This window comes from Larus michahellis, chromosome 19 (assembly GCF_964199755.1).
Source record: "Larus michahellis chromosome 19, bLarMic1.1, whole genome shotgun sequence".
NCBI classification, from domain to species: domain Eukaryota; kingdom Metazoa; phylum Chordata; class Aves; order Charadriiformes; family Laridae; genus Larus; species Larus michahellis.
Genome location: NC_133914.1, coordinates 3518304 through 3538343, shown reverse-complemented (window position 1 = coordinate 3538343; position 20040 = coordinate 3518304). Strand labels below are relative to the sequence as shown.

Sequence of the window (20040 nt, the reverse complement as noted above, 5' to 3'; positions counted from 1 at the left end):
TTTCATACCCCCCTGGCTGTTCCATCCTCCACAGGCTTCCCTGGAGCTTTCCTGATGTAAAGCTGAGTAAAATGGGAGAAGAAACATCCTGCAGCTTGTAATCAGGAAATGCCTGGGGAAGCGGGAGGAGGGACGCACCCTCAGTGAGGAACGGGTTAAACACACCACCCTGACTTACAGCCAGGCCACCAGTCCCTCCAGCCAGGACCAGTGGGCAACTGCCGCAGCCCTGCAGGTAACGCTCACTGCTCGAGCTGTTCCTCGGCAGCAAAGGGCCAGCTCACACGGGGAACAGTACGGAATTGTCACCCTGACATGGGCGTTGGTAGGAGAGAGGCAGAGACAGGGACAGACCCTGCTGCAGACTCCTCGCATTGAGCGTTTCTTTCCCGCGCAGACACAGAGTGCGTCATGGTCCAGAGGCAGAGCTCAGCTCAGCCTGGGCGGATCGTGTCCCTCCGTGGCCTTTGGCTAATTGTTGCCAGGCGCAAGTAACATTATTTTTTCGGTTAGTCAGACTCATATTCCTTGCCCTGTTTATTTCTTCTAAGGTTCGTAAGTCCTTCTGGGAGGTTACCGAAGGGCTGGACAGGCAGGCAATAGCGATACTGCTATTATTTCTAATGTCTGAACTCACCCAGCTGTGGATTTTATACCAGCGAGAGAACACGCTGGTGCCGTTAGTGTCTCCAGAGCCCTCATGGCACCACAACTCAGGTAATGGGCTTTTCTGGAGCCGTGTCCAGATCGTATCCTGGACTTGCAACGCGCTGCATCAACACGTCGGCTCCCCAGAGCTGTTCTGCTGACTAAGCTGGGACGAGATCCCCAGCCAATGTAAATCGGCCCGTTTCAGTCAAAGGAGCAGAGCTAGGCCCGTTTATTCATGCTGAAGAGCTGGCCCACAGCTGTTAAGGACGGTTACCAGATTAATTAGAGAGGAAGGGAATGGGCTAGAAATACCTTCTGCAGATGATGGGGAAATGCCATCTTTCATTTTCATCAATCTTTTGTACCAATTTGATTAGAAACCCATGCAATACTATGTCAGTGCATGAAAAGGACAAGGGGACACCATGGCCACAGTCATAGCCAGCCACGCAGCCTTTACTCCGTCACTAGAAAAAAACCCACATCTCCTTCCCACTCTAGCCTGAAAAGAGGGGAAGAAAATTCCACTGGATCAAAACAGCTGGTCACGAGATTAGAGGTGACTGGAGCCCTTGCCCAGAAGAACACGTACAGAACCCTTCTGTACTATACCACAACGAGCAGAGCTACAGGGGGGCAAAATACTTCACAGTTCGATCAGTCAGTGGCTGATAGGAAGCAGCAGCTTTACTAAAGGTTGGTTATTCAGCAGCTGTTGGTGCCCGGGCTGTTCGGAGCCAGGGTCTCGGTGTTTCCGGGAACTCTGGGCAATCCCTTGCACGGGAGTCACAGTCAAAGGTACACTCGAGACAACCCTCGACATACTAAAGCTAAAGCAAGGTCTGCGTGCACCAAACGTTAGCACTCAACTCTAATTCTATGGCCATGGACACTTTCCAGATGAAGATACCAGGACATGGACACAGGCTGGGGTTTTAGTACCCATCTCACCCATCAGAACTTTAGTTATACGAATCTAAGGAACTACCTGAGGATGTGGGTGAGAAAGCGGAGCAGAGGGGACCCTCGCTGACTGCGCTAAAGCTTTCCACGCTGCCACACAGATGGCGGCAGAGTTTCGTTCCCCTCTGTCTTTGATCCTCTCCGATACCCAGCCCAGTGCCAGGGCATCTCCAAACACAACGTGTGGGTGTCCTAACAAAACACAGGATGCCGTTTTGCCCTTTATAGTGATGGAGAACCACACCACACAGCGAGATCCTCAGCTGCTTGGTTGATGATGCAAGGGATGAATAAGCATGAATAAAGACATAGAAACTGGGTGTTTGTAGAAGTGAAGAGCAGAGCCCTCCGCCCAGCACTGGGGATACCAGGGCTCTTGCACAACTTGCCTCACATGCTCCATGTTTCTCTTTTTTATGCATCCCTGTCATTGCAGGTGCTTATTCACCCAGAGCGCCCGGGAAGTGCTCCTCCATCTGCAGCTACGGCAGGAAGCGGCTCCCAGCGCTGTGAGCAGCAGAACCCGGACACCAGCACGGGGTTCCTCAGACGGGACATCTGTCAAACTCTGCAAAGCACACGCTAACTCACGGTGCGCAGTCCTGTCCTCAGCCTGCTGCGTCTGGCTGGCTGATAGCTCAGCAGCTAATTAGCGGCACTTGGTAACGTATATTGGAATTGCAGCTTCACAGGCTGGCGGGGGCCGGAAGGGACCTCTGCGGATCATCTGGTCCAACCCCCTGCCAGAGCAGGGTCACCCAGAGCAGGTGGCACAGGAACGCCTCCAGGCGGGGTTTGGAATATCTCCAGAGAAGGAGACTCCACCACCTCTCTGGGCAGCCTGTGCCAGGGCTCTGCCACCCTCACAGCAAAGAAGTTTTTCCTCATATTTGGATGGAGCTTCCCGTGTTCCAGTTCATGCCCGTTGCCCCTTGTCCTGTCCCCAGGCACCACTGAGAAGAGCCTGGCCCCATCCTCTTGCTGCCTGCGCTTTAGATATTGATCAGCATTGATGAGATCCCCTCCTTGTCAGGAAAACAATCATTAACTAAAGTTGATTTGAAAGTTTCTAGTTTTGCAGATGTTGAATAATTAATGCAATTAATGGGCATTGCCAAAAAACTCCTCTTGGTGCTTTCACCTGCCAAACCAAAGAGAAAACAGGTGCTGGGACTGACCATGCCCATAGGAGACATTACCCTGGCGGGGAATCCTTTATCAGGGTAGAAATACGTTAGAAGGGCAGTGTGGGAAAATCCTGTGCCTCTGCCGCCCGCTCGCGAGAGGACGGACACAGGGTTTGTCACACAGCATCAGGCCGTGGCGCAGCAGGAGCCCGGTGCCCGTGCGGAACGCGTGTCGCACCGTGTGCCCGGACACCCTCCGCCGCACACCCGCCAGCCGCATTTCACAAGCCAGTTGAATTGAGCGTTTCTGACCCGAGTCAGCACAAACCAGCTGCCGACCGTCCGGAGCAGACACTGCTCCCGAGGAAGCTGCTCCCATTTGTCAGCACCAGCCCTTTGCAAAACACAAGTGGGTTCATACTTTCACACGACCTTTGCTCGCTCAGAGGTGAATCGCCTTCATCACTCGTATCTTAATCTTCAAAAGGAACTGGTGGGCTCCGGGCAAAGAGTCAAGAATGCTTTCACATATTTGGGAGCTCTGCTTTACGCAACCTCGCCAGCAACTCGCCTTTGCTGGAAGGGATGAACGATACTGAGCCAGTCAGCAAAACACCCACCTCGGCGGGGGGCGGTGACTCTGCTCTTACGCTGGTGTGAATCAACTTGCGTTGCCCTGCACGCAGCGGAGTTACTGTGATTTCAAACCTGACAAAGTCAGGATTACCCAGAACCTGCACGGAAAAAGCGCCTGGTTCTCTCCTCCGTTCCGTGAAGAGAGAGGGGGGGGGGAAGGCGTTTGCGCAGTGCGGACACACACAGCTCCAGACAGCGCGGTTCTCACCCGGCAAAACTTAGGACAGGTTTGTGGCCAGCATGAAACGGACCACTGTAAAACCCAGCAAAATTCATCGTTCTTCTGCTGGGAACCTAATGAGAGATGACTTTTGCTGTCATGAACTGGGCGTAATGCTGCTGGAATCAATGGACTTAGCCTAGCGTAACCGAGAAGAGAATCAGGCAGGTAGCACTGTGCTTACACTGGTAGGAAGTTACACCCAAATCAGACTTTTAGAGCAACGAATTGAGGGATAAGAGGTCACCAAGAGCCCACAACATGAAAAAAAGCTGACAGTTGCCTGCAGCCCTCCCTGCGGAGCCAGCTGCCTCCACAAGCAGGGGTTTCCCCAAGGCCCAGCCTCCGCCACAGCAATGGCCGCTCACGGGGCAGAGCGGTTCCACCGCGCAGAAACCTGGGGCGAGCCACTGGGGGAGTCCCAGCTCCCTCCATCTGCGCTTTGTAGCCTTGTGTTGGGGCCTCTCCAGCGGTGCGGAGAACATGGTGCTCCCCACAATCCACCCACCCCCTCATCTCTACGGGCGCTGGGTGCTCCAACCTCTGTTCTTACCTGCACCGCTCACACCTGTCCGCGCGGTCAGGCTGAAATTCTGCTGTAGCAGGACTGTAGGCACGGCCTTGCAGAACCAACACTGAATCAGAGAAATCCTGCTGAAGAAGGAGTTTAGGATATGAAGATGAAGGAGTGCAGAGTGCTGGGAGAGATCTTCAAAGGTTGATAAGGCTTCAAACTTATCTGAGCCTCATCTTAGAGGCCCTCCTCATTGTGATAACAACACTTAAGTAATCCAAAATTCAGCAGCCTGATGCGTTTCAACATTTCAAAACCCCCTTCCCAGCAGGAGCGGAGCTGCTCTCTCTTCCCCAGCCCCGGGACTCAGGGGCATCTCTCTGACACGGGCAGGAACAGCAGAGGATGAAGAAGAGGGAGGAGGAAAGTCCCCGGTTTTCACCGGTCAGAGGATTAACAAGAAAACGCAGGGCTCCTCTTGGCATTTTTTTACCTAAATGGGAAGCAGCTGCAAACAATTTCAGTGCAGGGGGTGAAGGACGGGGGTTGAGGGGTGGCAGATGTGGGGAGTTTAAACAGCCGGGAGGAGGCACAGGGCTGGCCACCTGGGACACCACCTCGCCAAAAGGCAGAGGCTGAGCTGCTCCTCCTACGAGCAGAAGTAAACCAGGGCCCCTCTTTTGGGCTTGCTTAAAATTCACCAAATCTGTGGAACGTCATCCCTTCATCCAAGGGATGTGCCTGGAACTGCTCGGTAACCTGCGCCCGCCTGCAGCGCCGTGACGGCACGTCTGCAGCTGCGGCAGGGAGAGCCCGGGGTGCCCGAGGGGAGGGTTCGGGAGTCCCGGCGCTGATCTGCTGCACGGGGGGAAGCCGGAGCTGCAGCCGAGAGCAGATCGGCAGCGGCTGCAGTCCCTCACCCCTTCATGGAGAGAGTTTGGACGGACAAACTCCTGCTGCTGTTAAACAGCACGTGGTGCAAAACCAGCCTTGAGTCCTCTTCCCCTCCCGGCCCTTCCCAACTCTGACCTCCAGAGCTGGGTGAAAACAGTTCACTTTCCATCTTTGAACCTTTATTACTACAGAATATCCAAAACAACAAAACCAACAACACAGTTACAAAAGGAGTTCACGGAGAAATGTGAAGCAGCCTGTGTTTGAAATGCTCTGTGTCACCGTACTGAGTCAAATATAAAACAATGCATATTTATACATATATAAAATATAAAAGGAACAATACATCAGAAATGTATAAACAAGGGCTATGGAGGCCTTCGTGGTATTTACACTCGGAGATACGGCAGGGTGGGGGGCACGGGAGCGGGCAGTGTCCGTTCAACAGTGAGTTTTAAAGGCATCTGTGACAGTCTCTGTGGAGAGAGAGAAGCTCAGAGCTGGGCTCAGCCCCGCTGGAAATGGTTTGAAGGTTCTGCGTGACCGGTGGTTTGGGAGAAAGCCAAAGCCTGGGGTTGGATCAGTCACGGGCCAAGGCAAACAGCGAGCAGAGGCAGTGCCCGGCCCCTGCCCGGGCTCTGACAGCCATGTTGGTGTAGCTGCACGTTCCCAGCTGTGAAACAGGAGGTCAGGCCCATCGCCAGAAGGGAATAAAATAAAATAAAATAAAAAATAATAATAATAAACTCAACAGAGAGAAGTTCCATGTTCACATCGATAACAGATCTTCCAAGCAGTCTCCGGCCCGGCGAGGCTGAGGCCTTTCCCGGGGGCGGCGTATTCAAGTAAAGGCAACAAGTTGAGGCATTAGGCTGAGTTCTGTTGGGTCAAACTTGCCGGCTTTGAGAGAAGTCCCAGTAAGTGCTGCCTGTGGCTCTTTATAGCTCCTTGAGGATGATCTGGAACTTGTCCTCTGCTTCCACCATGTCCAGGAGAAAGGCCATGTGGTTGCTGTAGTGCTGGATGATGTTGTTGTCCATGTTCACCAGGATCCTGCAGGAGAGGGAGAATGGCTGGGTCAGGGCAGCACATCGAAAGGTTTGCGGAGCAGCTTAGTCAGGAGGGTGGACATTGCTGCACCCTCAGGATTCCCAGTCATGAACTGGGAATAACATCACTGACAAAGCCTCGTGGCACAGGGGCGGCCCTCTCCAAAATGTCTCTACACAAAATTCCTGTTAAAAATTGCCTTTACTGCCCTGTTATTATCAGCGTCGCGTTACCGCAGCCGCGCTCCTCGCTGCTGCCAGCCGGGGGCTACTCCAGGGGCCCAGCCCCGGGGAGGCACAAGAAGGCACCGCAGCATCCACCTTACCCCATTTGAGGGGCTCAGCCATGATTAATTAATTAAAGCCACGAAACAACACAAAGGAACGTCCTGCAGAGCTTTTCGCAATTCTACCCTCGACAAGCCTAGGCCCAGCCTTTGCTACGCAGGCAAATTAATCTGGATTACGGCAGGGTGTGAATTTAGAGCAGAATCGCTCGCTCCTCGCTTCTTGCCTGGGTGCTTTTGGGGGTGCGTTATCCTGAACAAGCTGAGACTGCTTCGGGAGCAGATGGAAGTGGTTTGGAAGAGGCCGCCTTTCTCCTATCCAGAACAACCTCCCATGCAGACGTGCCCCGAGCTTTGCCCGGGAGCCCTCTCCGCGCGGAACACACACAGGCAGCCAGACGGTGGCAAATCCCTCCCCGTGCCCAGGGGCACAGCTCCAGCCCTGCTGCACATCACATCGCTTCTCTGACCTGGAACCAATTACAGGGAGACACGGGGAGAAGGAAACATTTCAACAGCTGATTTAAACCTGAGGCTGCGGTTCTGTGCCAGGCGAGAGCCCCTCACTGCTGCAGTGAAAGTAACGGGGCAGCTTTGCATCACCCCACTGCATTCCTATAAATCAGGTGTGAAATTTGTAACTGTTTGGAGGAAACAAAGAGAACAAATTATCTTTCTTTGCAGAAAGCACATCCCCTCCAGGTTCCTGCTGGGGTCATTAATGGGGCAATAGCATTAATTGTGCAATGCTCATCAAGCCAAGATTAAAAACAAGAAAAAGAAAAGGCCGAGCGTCTCACAAATCTAACAGTTGAACAAGCACAAACGTGGGGCCCCGGTGTTCCTCCGGGAATGCCGTGGAGGTCAGTGCGGCCACGCTGCAGCAACTGGCTCCTGCCCCTTTGCTCAGCGCGTGCGGGCCGGCTCGTCACAGCCCTAGCCAGCGTGCCCAAATCTCAGAGGTGAAGGGGGGGGGGGTCTGTCCTCGTGTCCAGCCTGTTCTGGTGTCACCTTTGTCCCAGGGCTCACCACCACGCTGCCTCTCAGCACTGCACAAACCATTCACCAACAGGCTACGAATTCTGTCACGGCACAGCTGGGGAAGGGCATCCCGCCCTGCGCTGGGGGAGGCTGAGACACAGGGTCTGACACCGTCCAGGGTCTCGTCTCACCTCCTGGCGCCGGACAGGAGCGGCGCTGGGGCTGCCTGGGGACAAGGGGCCCAGGTCCCGGATCCCAGGGAGTCTGGGCTCCGACAGGTGCCAGCATGGATACCCAAGGGCGGGTTGTCACAAAAGCCTTGCAACAGAGCTGCTCCAATTATCCGTGGCTATCTTAGCGCAGGAAGCCAGAGAAGTCACCTGTGCCTCTTGCTACCGTGCTTCCATCTGATTTCTCAACCGCAAAAGATTCAAGGGAGTGTTGATTAGGAATCTGAGCTCTGTATTGTTTTTCTAGACCAAACCTCACCAAGATATGAAATTACTTATTATTGCTCTTGAGTCACCCTGAGACTAAGTTCATCCGAATGAGCTCATCAGACCAAGAAGGGCCATGGCTGATGGTAGGTCCTCACCTGCTGTAAATCCAGGTACTACCACTGAGCTTCACTAGTTTACACCAGATGAAGATCTGACCCTCAAGCTGTAATTACCAAGAGAGGATTGTTTAGGGTGGAGCAATAGGATAAAATGATTCAAAGGAAAATTAAATCTGGGGGAGCAGGGAACAGCATCCGACCCTGCCATCTAGTAGTAGACTGGAGAAAATCTTGCGTGTCCCCCACGCTTCAGCAATAACCTGTGGCATCCTTTCATTAAACTAGGTGTCAAATTTATTTTTTTTTTAACCCAATTTCAAGGTGTTGCCTTTTCTTTTCATTAGATACCTCTTTGCTCCTTCATTTTGGGGAAGAAATGGACAGGACACCTGCCTGTTTTCCCCTCCCAATCATTATTAAACAATATTTACTACTTATCAGATGAAGTAATGAACAAAACCAAAGCAAAACAAAGTAGAGCGGGCCTCTCCCCTGAAGCAGTGCCATTTCCTGGTCCACCTGTAAACTCATCAGTCCTTGGATCTCTCTTGCCGTGCGGATGCTCACAGTCAGCTGGTTCAGAAAACTGCAGCCCAAGCTGGAGTTACCTGAGAGGAGCTGTTGGCTGATGACAGTCCGATGACCCGTGATGGCCACATCACAAGCCGCCACCACAGCCGACACACCCGAGTTCTGGCTCAGTCCTGAAGCTGTAATAATAAACTGACCACCCCTGTCCTTGGCAGTTGTTCTTCTTCACGATCAGACTTGAGGCACTCTCTGGCTGAAGGCGCGTGGGACAGCCCCTCTCTGGAGGCTGCCAGTGTTGCTCTTTTTCTTTGGGGAGAAAATTTCTATTTCTGGGGCTAGTGGATGAGCAGAATCTGACAGCACTGAGGGCCCTGAGTTCAGGAACAGGTGGAAGAGCCTCCTGACAAATTCGGATACCTCATACATCATCTTAAAATTAGGACCATATCTAAAACCCCTCCTAAATGGGGAAGGTTGCTCAGTTGTGGATTTAGAGGGAGGGGGTTGTAACAGTTCAGTGACACCACATCACAGCGTGGAGGAGAAACCACCGCCTCTCCCCCTCCCACCCTGCAGCTGCCTCCAGGCCTCACTTGAGCTCTGCTCCTCTTGAAGCAAACAGGCTGAGTCCCACCGGGATCAGGTTATGGTGACAGCAAATGAGTTGGAGGATCCCATCCGAGGAGCTTTAGGACTTTCTCTCCTGACTGTCACCAGAAAGCAAGTGCAGAAGTGGAGCTTTGGACTAACCCTCAGCTGCCAAGGACTCCGTTCCCTTGTTTTGTTACGCAGAGGACCTTCTGGGGGGCCGTGCTAGTGAGAAGAGCAGGGGCTGCCTAATGTGGGACCTGTCATCAGCCTTGCTTTTCTGCCTGTCTCTCTCCATGCTCAAACTCTGGACCAGGGCCAGCAACAACAATGAGTTCATCTCCCAGGCAGTCACTGCTGCTTGCAAAGCCTGATTATATCTCGCTGGCTCTGCAAGAAGGGCTCTGGATTTAGCTTTATGAAAATAAGCTTGGGAGTTTATGAGTTGTTCCCTTTCCATCAGCTGAAGGGAGAACTCGCTGCCAGAGATGGGGATGACCCAGAGGGAGTTCTTAGTCCAGAAAACATTTCTGAAAGTAGCGCTTGGCTCCACATCGAGACCACTGCCCTCCACGGAAGGCTCAGCAGCTGCTCCTCAGCTAATGCAAACTAGCACCGTTCCCTCTCAGACCCACATGGATCGGTCGCTAATAAACACCACACTGAAATCACTCAAGAAGCCATTCCACATTTACTGCAGACCTCACCTGCCACCCCCTGCAGAGCTACGCCTGACTCCCAGCAGCGCCTGACAAGTGTCTCCAGCGGGACCTGCATTTCTGTATTGGGGCTGCGCAAGAGCCACCGGTGCCCGGAAGGGTCCGATCCATCACCTCCCAAAGCGAGTGTGAAGCTTCCTATTGACATCCCTGGTCCGGGGATGGGATGGCAAAGCTGGGAACAGACACTCCCCTTTCAGATCTCCCCCGTTCTCCTCCCGGGCTGCCCAAGCTCTTCTTTAGCCAGTACAGTCTCTTTCCGAGACAGAGACATTTAGGCCCTTGGTTCAGAGAAGCAAACACTTCTGCCTCTCTGATGGCAGTAAAATAAGTTCTCCATAACCTCAGGCTTTTAGACTGAGACACAAAGGATCACCCATTAAACTACCCAAACAATTCCTCCTTCATCCAACTTCCTTTCCTTGGGAGACTTTACACTCCAAACAAACATAATACAAACAAGCATTATCCCAAATCTTTAAAGCCCAGAAAGATCCAAGTTTTATATGCTCCAAATAGCACAGACTCACATGGCTTTACTTTTTATTATCTTGTTAAAATGCTGTGTCAGCCTATGGCAGGGTACCAAAGAGAATGGGGTTTTAGAGGCGCAGCATAAAAGCAGATGAGAGATTAGCTTACCCTCTTTTGCATTTTTTGTAGACTTTATAAATGCTTTCTTCAGGAAGCCCATATTTTTCTGAAATCTGTGAGAGAAAACATGGCAATTCTTTGTACTTGTAAAATGAAATTCCTATGATAAAAATCAAAGATAACACTGAGCCAGGGGCATTCGGCAGCAAAGGATCCCCCTTCCCTTTTACTCAAGACAAAAGGGCTGAAGCAATGATCTGAACAGGACAATTTGAACACGTCTGTGTCTTGCAGCGGGCAGATGGGCAGGCTGCAGCTTGGCCTTGGTTCTCTTTCTGATGGCTACTGCCAAGGCCAGGAACCTTGGGGAATAATCTTAATTTTCTTTCCGCCATTGCCTGGCCTGTTCGGGGCTCGATGCTTCGAGCTGCTGGGCACAGAGAGTGCTGAGCTTTTCCTTTGCTGGTGCGTCCAAAGGCGAGAGAAACTACAGAAAGTGTTTGACTGTGTCTGCTGTGGATGCATCTGACTGCAGCTTTTGCTTAGGTTTTAGCTGATCTGCAAAGCTTTGCTGCAGACCTCTCCTAGGCGGTACAGTTACAGTCTTAGGATGACAGGAGTTTTGTAGTTTTTCACAAGCATTTTCTGTAGAGGATTTTGACTCTTTGCAGTGAGGGATGGAGGAGGGAGAAGAGAGCAAAGAATCCTCTGTGCTGACATTTTTCAAACTCTCTATTTTTAAAAGTTTGTAAAGTTTGTAAAACCAACAGAGCTTAAAGCACAGCCATAAAGCCACCCCAAATCTGGAAGGTTTATTGTTTGTTTCCTTCCCAGCAATCTCCAAAGAGAGGTGGGTTATCGGAGATGCTGCTGATAATCATCACAGAAATATGTCTGTGTGCTCCTCAAACACAACAGAGGGAATTCCAGCATGAGGCCAGAATTGGCTTCAGATTGCACATTTACAGCCTTGAGAATGGAAAGGGTGTTTGACAATGGAAAATATGAATGTGTTGTCACAAGAGGAGACTTATATTATGATCTGAACAAAACACCCTGCCATAAGGTGTGTTCTTCCCCGCTGCAGCACTAACAACACGCAGCCCATGCCAGGAGCTGTGGGTAGAATTCACCTGCTACTCACAATTTCCATTTCCATTCTCCAGAGAAAGCAGAGATGAGATATAAGCAGTTTTATATCCAGCTTTCTATATACCAAGTACCATTGCCCTTTTATCTGCAGTTTGTTCATGTGCCACAGTTTTTCGCTAACACTTACAGCTGTTCTGAGGCCCTGGAGATCTGGTGTCTTCAACATGAGAGCATCAAACACTTCCTCTGACTCCCTCCGCACGTACAACAAGACTGAAAGAGAAAAAGCACAGCACTGAATCAGGGCTCTTTACAGCAGGTTCTCAAAGCAACGTGGCCTCATGTAATTCAAGATCCAAGGTTACTTGAATCAAACGAGACACTATGTCCAAGAAGAGTTCCCGTCCCAGGGGTTACCTCTCTGAGGGTCGTCTTCCTTGGTTTGCTTTGGAGGTATCGGGTCAAACTCGTCTGTGAATGAGGCACCGCTCCGTTTTAAGGGCAGCCTAAGCAAAAGGAATACAATGCTCTCAAGAGGACGGAACAATAGCAGCAAACAAAACAATTCCAGCAATTGAACTTTTGATTGAACAACCAATTACTCCAACAAACATCCAGCAATTAGATATTGTTTTTATAATTATGGCAGCAGAGCATCTACCAGAGTTGCAACCTCCGGCCTAACGCATAGAGGGAGATCAGCAAGTGCAGGCAGTGGTTTTGGCATAACATCATAAACAAAAGCCTTTTGCACCTTCATGTCATTGTTTCTCTATTGATATCACTAGACAGTGGATCAAGCCTAGGGTAAATACCAGTTCTCCCCACTCTAGACACACTACAAATGTGATTTCTACTTCATTCCAGTTTATTTTACAGCAGTATCTGCCTCTGGTTACTTGGACCCTTCAGTGATAGTTCTGTGATCTTTTTTTTCCCCCCCTCTTTCAAACATTGTCTCTCAATCAGAACAGCAGGGCAGTCACGGACCAGACTCCTGTTGGAGCAGTCACTGACAGGGAAATGTTTCTGCATCCCTTGAGTCCATTCTAGGCCAAAGTTTAGCACATATTTCGACACTCAGCGCCACCAGGGAGACACTGTGCTGTGTTATTATGTACCTGTAGATATATACAGCCTATGTCAAACCACCATGACATACCCAAAGGAACAGAGCAGCTGATGGATGGGAAATACAAACTGCTGCATCCTTACCTGTTTGCAGAGTTGGGAACAGCAGGAGGGAGCACCTTGAAATGGAGAGGAAACATTGATCTTTTAGTTTGCACAGTATCATCGTGTGCCAGCTAGGGGGGAAGGCAACACGGGCACATTTTAAACGATTTCCCTCCTCCCAGTCCATCATTTTCCCTACACAATTAAAGATCTGTATGTATTTCTTAGATTAAATAAAACCCGATATAAAGAACCTATCTAGATACTCCTCCTCTGCCTAGAAGAGACCTGAACGCATATCAAGCCAGACCCAAAAGCGGGTCAAATCTCAGAACCTGCTTGGGAACAAGGACCAAGTTTCTCAGTGAGTTCTTTGGTTGTAAACCAGACTCAAAAACAGTCCCTGGTTTTGATGCTGATGCATCAGCACAGCAGCCACTGCAATAAGATGCCACAGGATTGGCACAGATGGCTTTTTCCCCCTTTTTGGCAAACCGAGACAGTTGTTTTTTAAGGGAATACTGATGAGCTCTGAAGGACGCTGGGTCTAGGTTTTCTCAGGCTGAAGTGGATAGAGATGGGCAGAGGACAAGTGAGAAATGTCCCAGACATGCAGGGACTGATATGGTCTCATTTTTCTATAGTTCACTTTCTGCTGATGTTTTTGCTGCCACTCCAGCTCTCTGTGGAAGCTGCAGGTGATACCTGTAAACCACAGGAATATCTGGCTGGAAGGAGCCTGGAAAAGTTATCTTGCCCATCACTGTTGCATGACTATCTATCTAGGCCACTCCTGACAGTTACATCTTCAAGTTCACCACATTTCCACAGAACAACTGTGGTTTGGTTTTGGTTTTTTTACATAACACAAGCCATGTCTCGGGGACTGATCAGTTTGGAAATGATGAGGGTGACAGATGAGGGCAACAGGTTGGTTGTTTTTTTGAAGGGACTTACCGTGCCACACCTCTGCAGGTTTGAAAAATGGACGTTGGGGATAAACAGGACTGGCTGGGTTTCGAGGTCAGTCTCTGGCCTCAGGAACGTGATTTCATTCCCTCTGAAGCCAGAGAGCAAACAGCCTTTCAGACCTACGGATGGAAAGTCCAGTTCATCTCAGTTCAGATGGCAGTTTAAAAGGCAACTACATGCAGAGAGGGGAAAGCGCCTGCCCAAGGCCTCCCAACAGAAATATTAGAAAAAAGACAGGACCCCACAGAACCAGGTCTTCAGGGCTTGCCCAGGGCCATTCTCCCCGAGGGAAGACTCCCTGCCAAGACCCCAAGACAATTTAGAAAGGTTGGTTAGTATTAATAAAGGGCTTTGAGAGCCTTGGTAGGAGACCAGGCAAGGACCTGACTGACAAGCTATTTCTGAATGGTGCTGATTTCATCAGGCTTGGAAATACCCAGGGCCAGATCTTGTGGAAGTTAACGGACAAGCCTACATGGATTTCAACACGCTTCGGATCAGGTAACAAACACTAGCACTGACCATTGTTATTGGAGTCCAGGCATTTTCCTTTCCTTCTGAACTGTTTCCTTTCATCATCCCGCATTTTCCTCTCTGCTCCCTGTGGGGAAGACAAGGCAAAAATTAGGACATTGACAGTTCTAACATTGGCAAGAGAAGGTTTACTGGCCGTCTCTGGCCATTGCCTTAAGGTAAAGGCAGACTTTATTCAAAAATGTTCATCTCAGAGACCTTCTACTGGCCATCCAGAAACTTCTGATACTTATAAATTAAAGAACAAAAACAAAATTTGCTTCTAAAAATGAAAAGTTCAGACAAAAATAGCTGTGATACATTTTTCCACGGGAATATCTCTGAGGCTGGGGAAGAACCTCTAAGGAGATTATCATCTCTTCTGCTGTTTAAAAACTTGTCAAAAATAGAGTTTATTATGAGGCACAATCCCATGAAGATCTGATACGGGGAAAACTTTCTGACTGTTCTACAAAGGCCACAGCAGTGCAGACACATCCCCGCTGCCCTGTCTCGCTCAGCTGAGGGGGCTAACCACCTCTGTTCCTCAGCCCTGACCTCTAGGCTGTTCTAGACCCTCACAACCTTTCTGTTTTTTTCTCCTGGAGTGACTGGCCACCAGTTTAAAATTCCACTTGGACAACCTGGTGGAAAAGCAATGTTCTACCTTATCGCAGAATATCTTGATCTGGCAGACAGCGCGGTGCACCAGCTGGCTGGTTCCATTGCCGTAGTCATAAGTGTCGATCTGGAGGTTGAGCGGGACACCTTTCACTCCTTTCTGGGAGGAGAAGTCAGTGCTCAGGCAATTCACCCCAATAAATACCTGCAACCAGGAACAGAGATTGAGACAGCCTGTTGGTGCTGAAAACATTATTCCCAAACAGCGATGAGAGCAGTGGGTAGGTACAAAAGCAGCTCCTGAGACATCCTTCCAACCCTCCCAGCATCAGCCAAGCATGTGAGCTGGTGGTTTCCCACCTAAGCACAACCACTGGTCCTTCCTCCCCAGTCTCCCCCCACACCCATTGCAGCTCTCCATCCCTTCATTAACACTCAGGCTATCCACTCCCGTCAGCTCAGCCAAGCATCAGACCAGATGCAAAGTCTGCCTGGGAATGTTCTTGCTGATATTTCTGATCTTTCATTTGAACAAGGGACCCTCAGACAGCAGTGCCCTGGAGGAAGGGAGGAGGGCTAGACTACAGCTTCAGGAATTACAAATCATTCCTGCTAGTTAAATAAATATTCATCAAACATTGGTCTCCTTTATCACGAAAAGTGGAGCACAGCTATAATCCGCATTGTATCTCCAAATTATTTGTGTGACCTTGAAAATTCCCCTGGACTCTGGGGACAGATTTGCAGCTGGAGAAGCTCCCACAGCTCCCTCAGCAGGGCTTCAGCTGAGGATTTCAGCCCTGAAACCTAATGTCAGATCTAGTCAGTACCTATATATAGAAAAGAAAACCACTTAACTGTGGTGTGAAGTTTAATTGCAAGAAGAGAAGTAACAGGTGCTACAGACGACCCAAATACCTGACCCCTCCTGTCGCGGCTCCCAGCCCTCGCAGCTCTCTGAAGTCTCACCTTTACCTGCCCCAGGCCAGTGCATGTACAGAGTTTCTGCTAAGAGTTAAATCCAGTTTTGCTGAGGTGCCCCCGAGGGCTTGCCACATACCTGACATATTTCCATTTCTGACAACTTTGCCTTGAAGACATTTGTTAACCTCTTGGGTTGTAAAAGACCAAGGTCGCCTTTGGGCTAAAAGAAGGGCTTATTGAGATCCCAAAGCAAACCAGAGTTTTCCCAAGCTACCAGCCTCGGAGACATGGGGTATTTATGCTTTTCTTTTCTTCTTAGTTACTTCATCTTTTTTTATATGCTCCTTTCAATCCACACTAGATACAAAGTGTTAATGAGAGACTGAAGAGATGCAGAAGAGACAGCAGAGCTAGAAAGATGCTGATAAAAGCATTACAAATTTTAAGGTCAAAAGGGATCTTGTGACCTGCCTGGCTCCCTTCCACATCACACAAGCCCCAGAAGGGCGTCCAGTCATTTCTACATTAAAATGCTGCCTTGAAAGGAGGGTCTTTGTTCCCTAAACTGTGGTTTATTTAAATAGGCTTCAGCTACATGTGAGTAGAGACCTGATCTAGGCTGCCTGCTGCAAAAGGCTTTCTTCAGAGTTATCCATCAGCACTAAAAAAACATCTCTGAGCAAGTCTCAGGTGTACACAGAGTGTGTATTAGCTAATGGCAATGCTTAAACACACAGAGAAGCATGGTGTCCTTCCTCACTGTCCTGGCAGACAAACACTACCTGGGGCCACTGGAATGGAATTGTTTGGATTTGAAACTCTCCCTGTCTTTCAGCTGAGAAGTTTGGGGGCTAGGCATGCCTGGGCCATCAGAAAGGAAACCACAGTTTTGCTCTGAATCAAGGCTTCCCATATCCCTTCCACAAGCCGTTTGTACCTTTGCTTCTTCATGGATGTTCCACACGAAGGACAGTGCATTGTAGGCTAATTCCTCGATGTTCTGCACTGTGTTGAAGTTTTCTTTACAGTCAGCTGAAACGCAATGGAGAAGCAGTTTATACTCTGGTTGCAAAACTGGTTACATTCCCTAGGCTTTCCACTCCCCCAAAACCTGCCTCTTGCTGACTCCAAAGCTAAAAGAAGCCTTGTAATATAATAGAGGCCATCCTTGATACCACTGGATAAACCTTAGTGTACGTAAGGGATAGGCCAGAAATGACTCAAGGATATTGGCTGGTGACTGCTATTTGAGCAGTGATGTTATGCAAAATCAATGTAGATTGCTTCTAAATTCAAACAACCGCGTGTCTCTCTCTGAGCTGCAAGCTGCTCAGTGAGGTGCTCAGCTGGACGGACAAAACCCCTGTCCTGCCCAGCATGACACGCTGTAAAGCCTGCGTGGTGGCAGTGGAGCAGGACAAGTGGTACCAAAACAGCTCAGATTCCTAGACTCCAAGAGGCCATAGGTCACATCTGTAAGAGCCAAAATACTCTAGCAGTTTCTGTCTCTCTGACTGAGCCTCTTCTTTGATGTACCTTGGTCTCCTAGTGCATGTCCCTACACTTGGCAAACAGCACCTTAAACCCCCAAGAGCTCCTTAGCCAGAATGGATCTGAAGCCAGCAGATCAGCCTGCTCCTCCCCACTTTCCCCCAGGCCAGATGCTGGAGCTTCAGCTGTGTTACTGTGTATTGGAAATGCAGTAAAATGGTGCTAGAAGTTATCAACCCCACCCAGCCATCGCAATCAGACAGCCCCGCTCATACCGACGTCAATGACTCTCTGCTTGGCCGTCGGCTGGCGGGAATGCCAGTGCTTCCAGAACTTGAGCTGCTCCGTCGGGATCTTTTCGTTGTCAAAAACAATCATCACAACACTCTGCAACACAGCGAGGATATCCCATATCAGTATACACAGCAGGCTAACACTTGGTGCCCTCGTTGCCATTAGCGTCATTGTTAATGTTTTATTGCTGGGGAAACTGAGGCAGGGAAGGCAAGGGACTTGAACACGGTCATGCAGGCAGACAGCAACAGAGCCAGGAGCAAAACCGAGATGCCCTGTATGCCCCCTAATTGCACTGCCCATGAGTTTCCACTGACTACAAGGCACACAAGGACCCTGTGCTGGGGAAATGTTAGCAGTGCTGCGATAAGTATTAGGCTGGGACAGCCTACCTGGTCTTTTTCTAGACATTCTTAGTTTCCGGAATCCTGTAAGTCTTGACACGACCAAAGTGTAGCCCCTAAATACTGCTCAGGATTCGAAGACCAGGTTTCTTTGCTGGGAATTCAAGCTCAGCTTAGTCTCGGGGGTGGCTCTGAGGCCTGGCCACACATCCCAGGAGCAAGATGGGGAACCCCTCTCCAGCTCAGAAGCCTTCCCGAGGCCCCCCAGGCAGCCCTCAGCTAGAGAGGCCTTTTGTGCATCCCTGACCTTACTGTGAAAGGTTGCAACTGCCAGGTAACATGAAGGCTATTGCTGTGCATCAGAGGATTAGCTTGCTATGACTGAATCCATCCCATTCATTGCTTTAAGCCAACATGAGCCACAAAGCTATTACTCTTCATGCTCAGCGCTGTTCCCAGGCCAATACAATTGCTGGATGTCTGATTACAGCATGTGTCAGCAAAATTGTCAGCTTGTCTCTTACCTTCACTTTATTTGAGGACAAATGTAAACATTTGCTGTCTCCAGCTGTCCGCAGCGTGATGGGGTAGAACTGTCCTTTGTTGAGGTAGGCCATGGGAGAGTCCCCAGATTTAATGTGAATGGCTTTGGGTGACCCCAGAGTGTATTCAAAGTCACTTGTATGGAACAAAGAGAGCATGATGAATAAGCACACGTTGCTGTTTCACTCCAAAAGCAAAACAAGGAGACACGCAAGTCTCCATCCTTACAAGTTACAGGTTACAGACACCATACACACAGGAGTCTCTGCCCTATTTCCCATTTCACACGCCCCTACAGTTGTGACCGAGCACCTCCCAGCACAGCACATACTGATCCTTCCCAACACCCTGGGGAGAAGCAGTCCTCAGGTATCCCCGTTTTACCCTTTGGTTTTGGCTTAAAAAACCCTGTACGTTATTGTAACCAGTATTTTTCTGTGGATGGCTACAGAATCATTGCACAATCAAAAGCCTAAACCAAACCAAATAAAAATAGGTACCTGCGATGAGACTTTTAAAACATTTTAAACTCAGATTCCCGTCTCCAAATTCACACTTGTAAATGGCTGACCCAGGAAAACTGTGTCCTAATGGGCCCTGTAGAAACAGGAAGACCTGCAGGACACTGACATCTGCTTGTTTATCCAGGTGCTTAAAAATGGACTTAGAAGCCCAGCTTGGTGAACTCTCAGTCTGGTGACAGCAACTTTAGTCTTTACAGAAAAGGTTTGTAGTGTTACACAGAGGAAGGTGTCACTGTCGACAAGCACATTTAAAAGAGCGTGATTTTCAAGAAGCTCTGTTCTTGGGCATTCACCAGCACCTACGAGCATTCAAACCATGAGGCTATAGCTCAAGCTAGTTTCTCCTGTGAGGAATCTGTGCAAGCGACCACCTGTACACAAGTCTTCACACATAATGGCCTGTGTGAAGACCCTGGAGTTGAAGATCATCATATTCCTATTTAGCCACCAACCCATCTCTTTTTCCTGCTCTCCCTCCCCTGTGATGCCATCTCTGACAATAGCCTTGGCAACTCCTCTTATCTAGAGCCCAGAGACCCAGAGAACTTTAGTGCACAAATAAACAGCAAACAGAGTGCCTCTCGCTCACAAACGCGAGCTGCTGTCTGTGTGAAAATCCCCACGTCTGAGAGCTGAGTCACAGAGTCAGGTGACTCAGGAGGCAAATAAAAAGTGGGAGGTGGAATAATGTTACCTACACGGAGGTTTGATGCAGTATCTAGAGCAGGAAAGCTGTACCTGAGAGAGGGGTGGAAAGGAGGAAGAAATCTCTCTCATGTTTTAGGAATGAGAGGCAGTGGCACCTTCTAAAATCAAGGTTGACTAACAGTGCTAAACTCAAAGGGAGAACCTAAACCTTAGATTAGAAGGAGGCTGCTCATCACCCTCATCAACTGTCATCCTCATTTTCTCTGTTATTTACCCCATTCCAAGTAGCTTGTGGAAAAATGGTGCAGCCACCTGGATCTATCTGTAGCAAGAGAACCAAGCAGTGCTCCCTGGGAAGGGGCTGTGATGGACAGCAAACCCTCACACGGGAGACCTCAGTGCCCCATCGCCCCTTCTGCAGGTCAAGGTACTGATGGGATGTGACCGGAGCAGTGGAAGGAGTTGGCACTGGATTTACATCAGTTTGGCCAACAGAATACAGCCTGAACCACACACCTCTCAAGCTAAAAACATGAACTGGCACAACTCCATCTAGTAACTTGAATTTAAGATTGGGTCTGACTC

General features: G+C 49.6%; 1 protein-coding gene across 1 annotated transcript in view; it reads right to left on the bottom strand.

Moving 5' to 3' along the window:
• Positions 1–5094: 5094 nt before the first annotated feature.
• The window catches only part of GRHL3 (grainyhead like transcription factor 3), a 46614-nt gene continuing 31668 nt past the window's right edge, over positions 5095–20040 (bottom strand). The window contains exons 10-20 of the mRNA XM_074562739.1: positions 18265–18418; positions 17378–17489; positions 16549–16643; positions 14734–14892; positions 14076–14154; positions 13539–13672; positions 12621–12655; positions 11823–11911; positions 11593–11678; positions 10362–10426; positions 5095–6058 (exon numbers count right to left, since the gene is read on the bottom strand). Of these exons, the coding sequence (XP_074418840.1) occupies positions 5944–6058; positions 10362–10426; positions 11593–11678; positions 11823–11911; positions 12621–12655; positions 13539–13672; positions 14076–14154; positions 14734–14892; positions 16549–16643; positions 17378–17489; positions 18265–18418 (1123 nt within the window). The 3' untranslated portion in view covers positions 5095–5943. The remainder of the gene's footprint in view (positions 6059–10361; positions 10427–11592; positions 11679–11822; positions 11912–12620; positions 12656–13538; positions 13673–14075; positions 14155–14733; positions 14893–16548; positions 16644–17377; positions 17490–18264; positions 18419–20040) is intronic.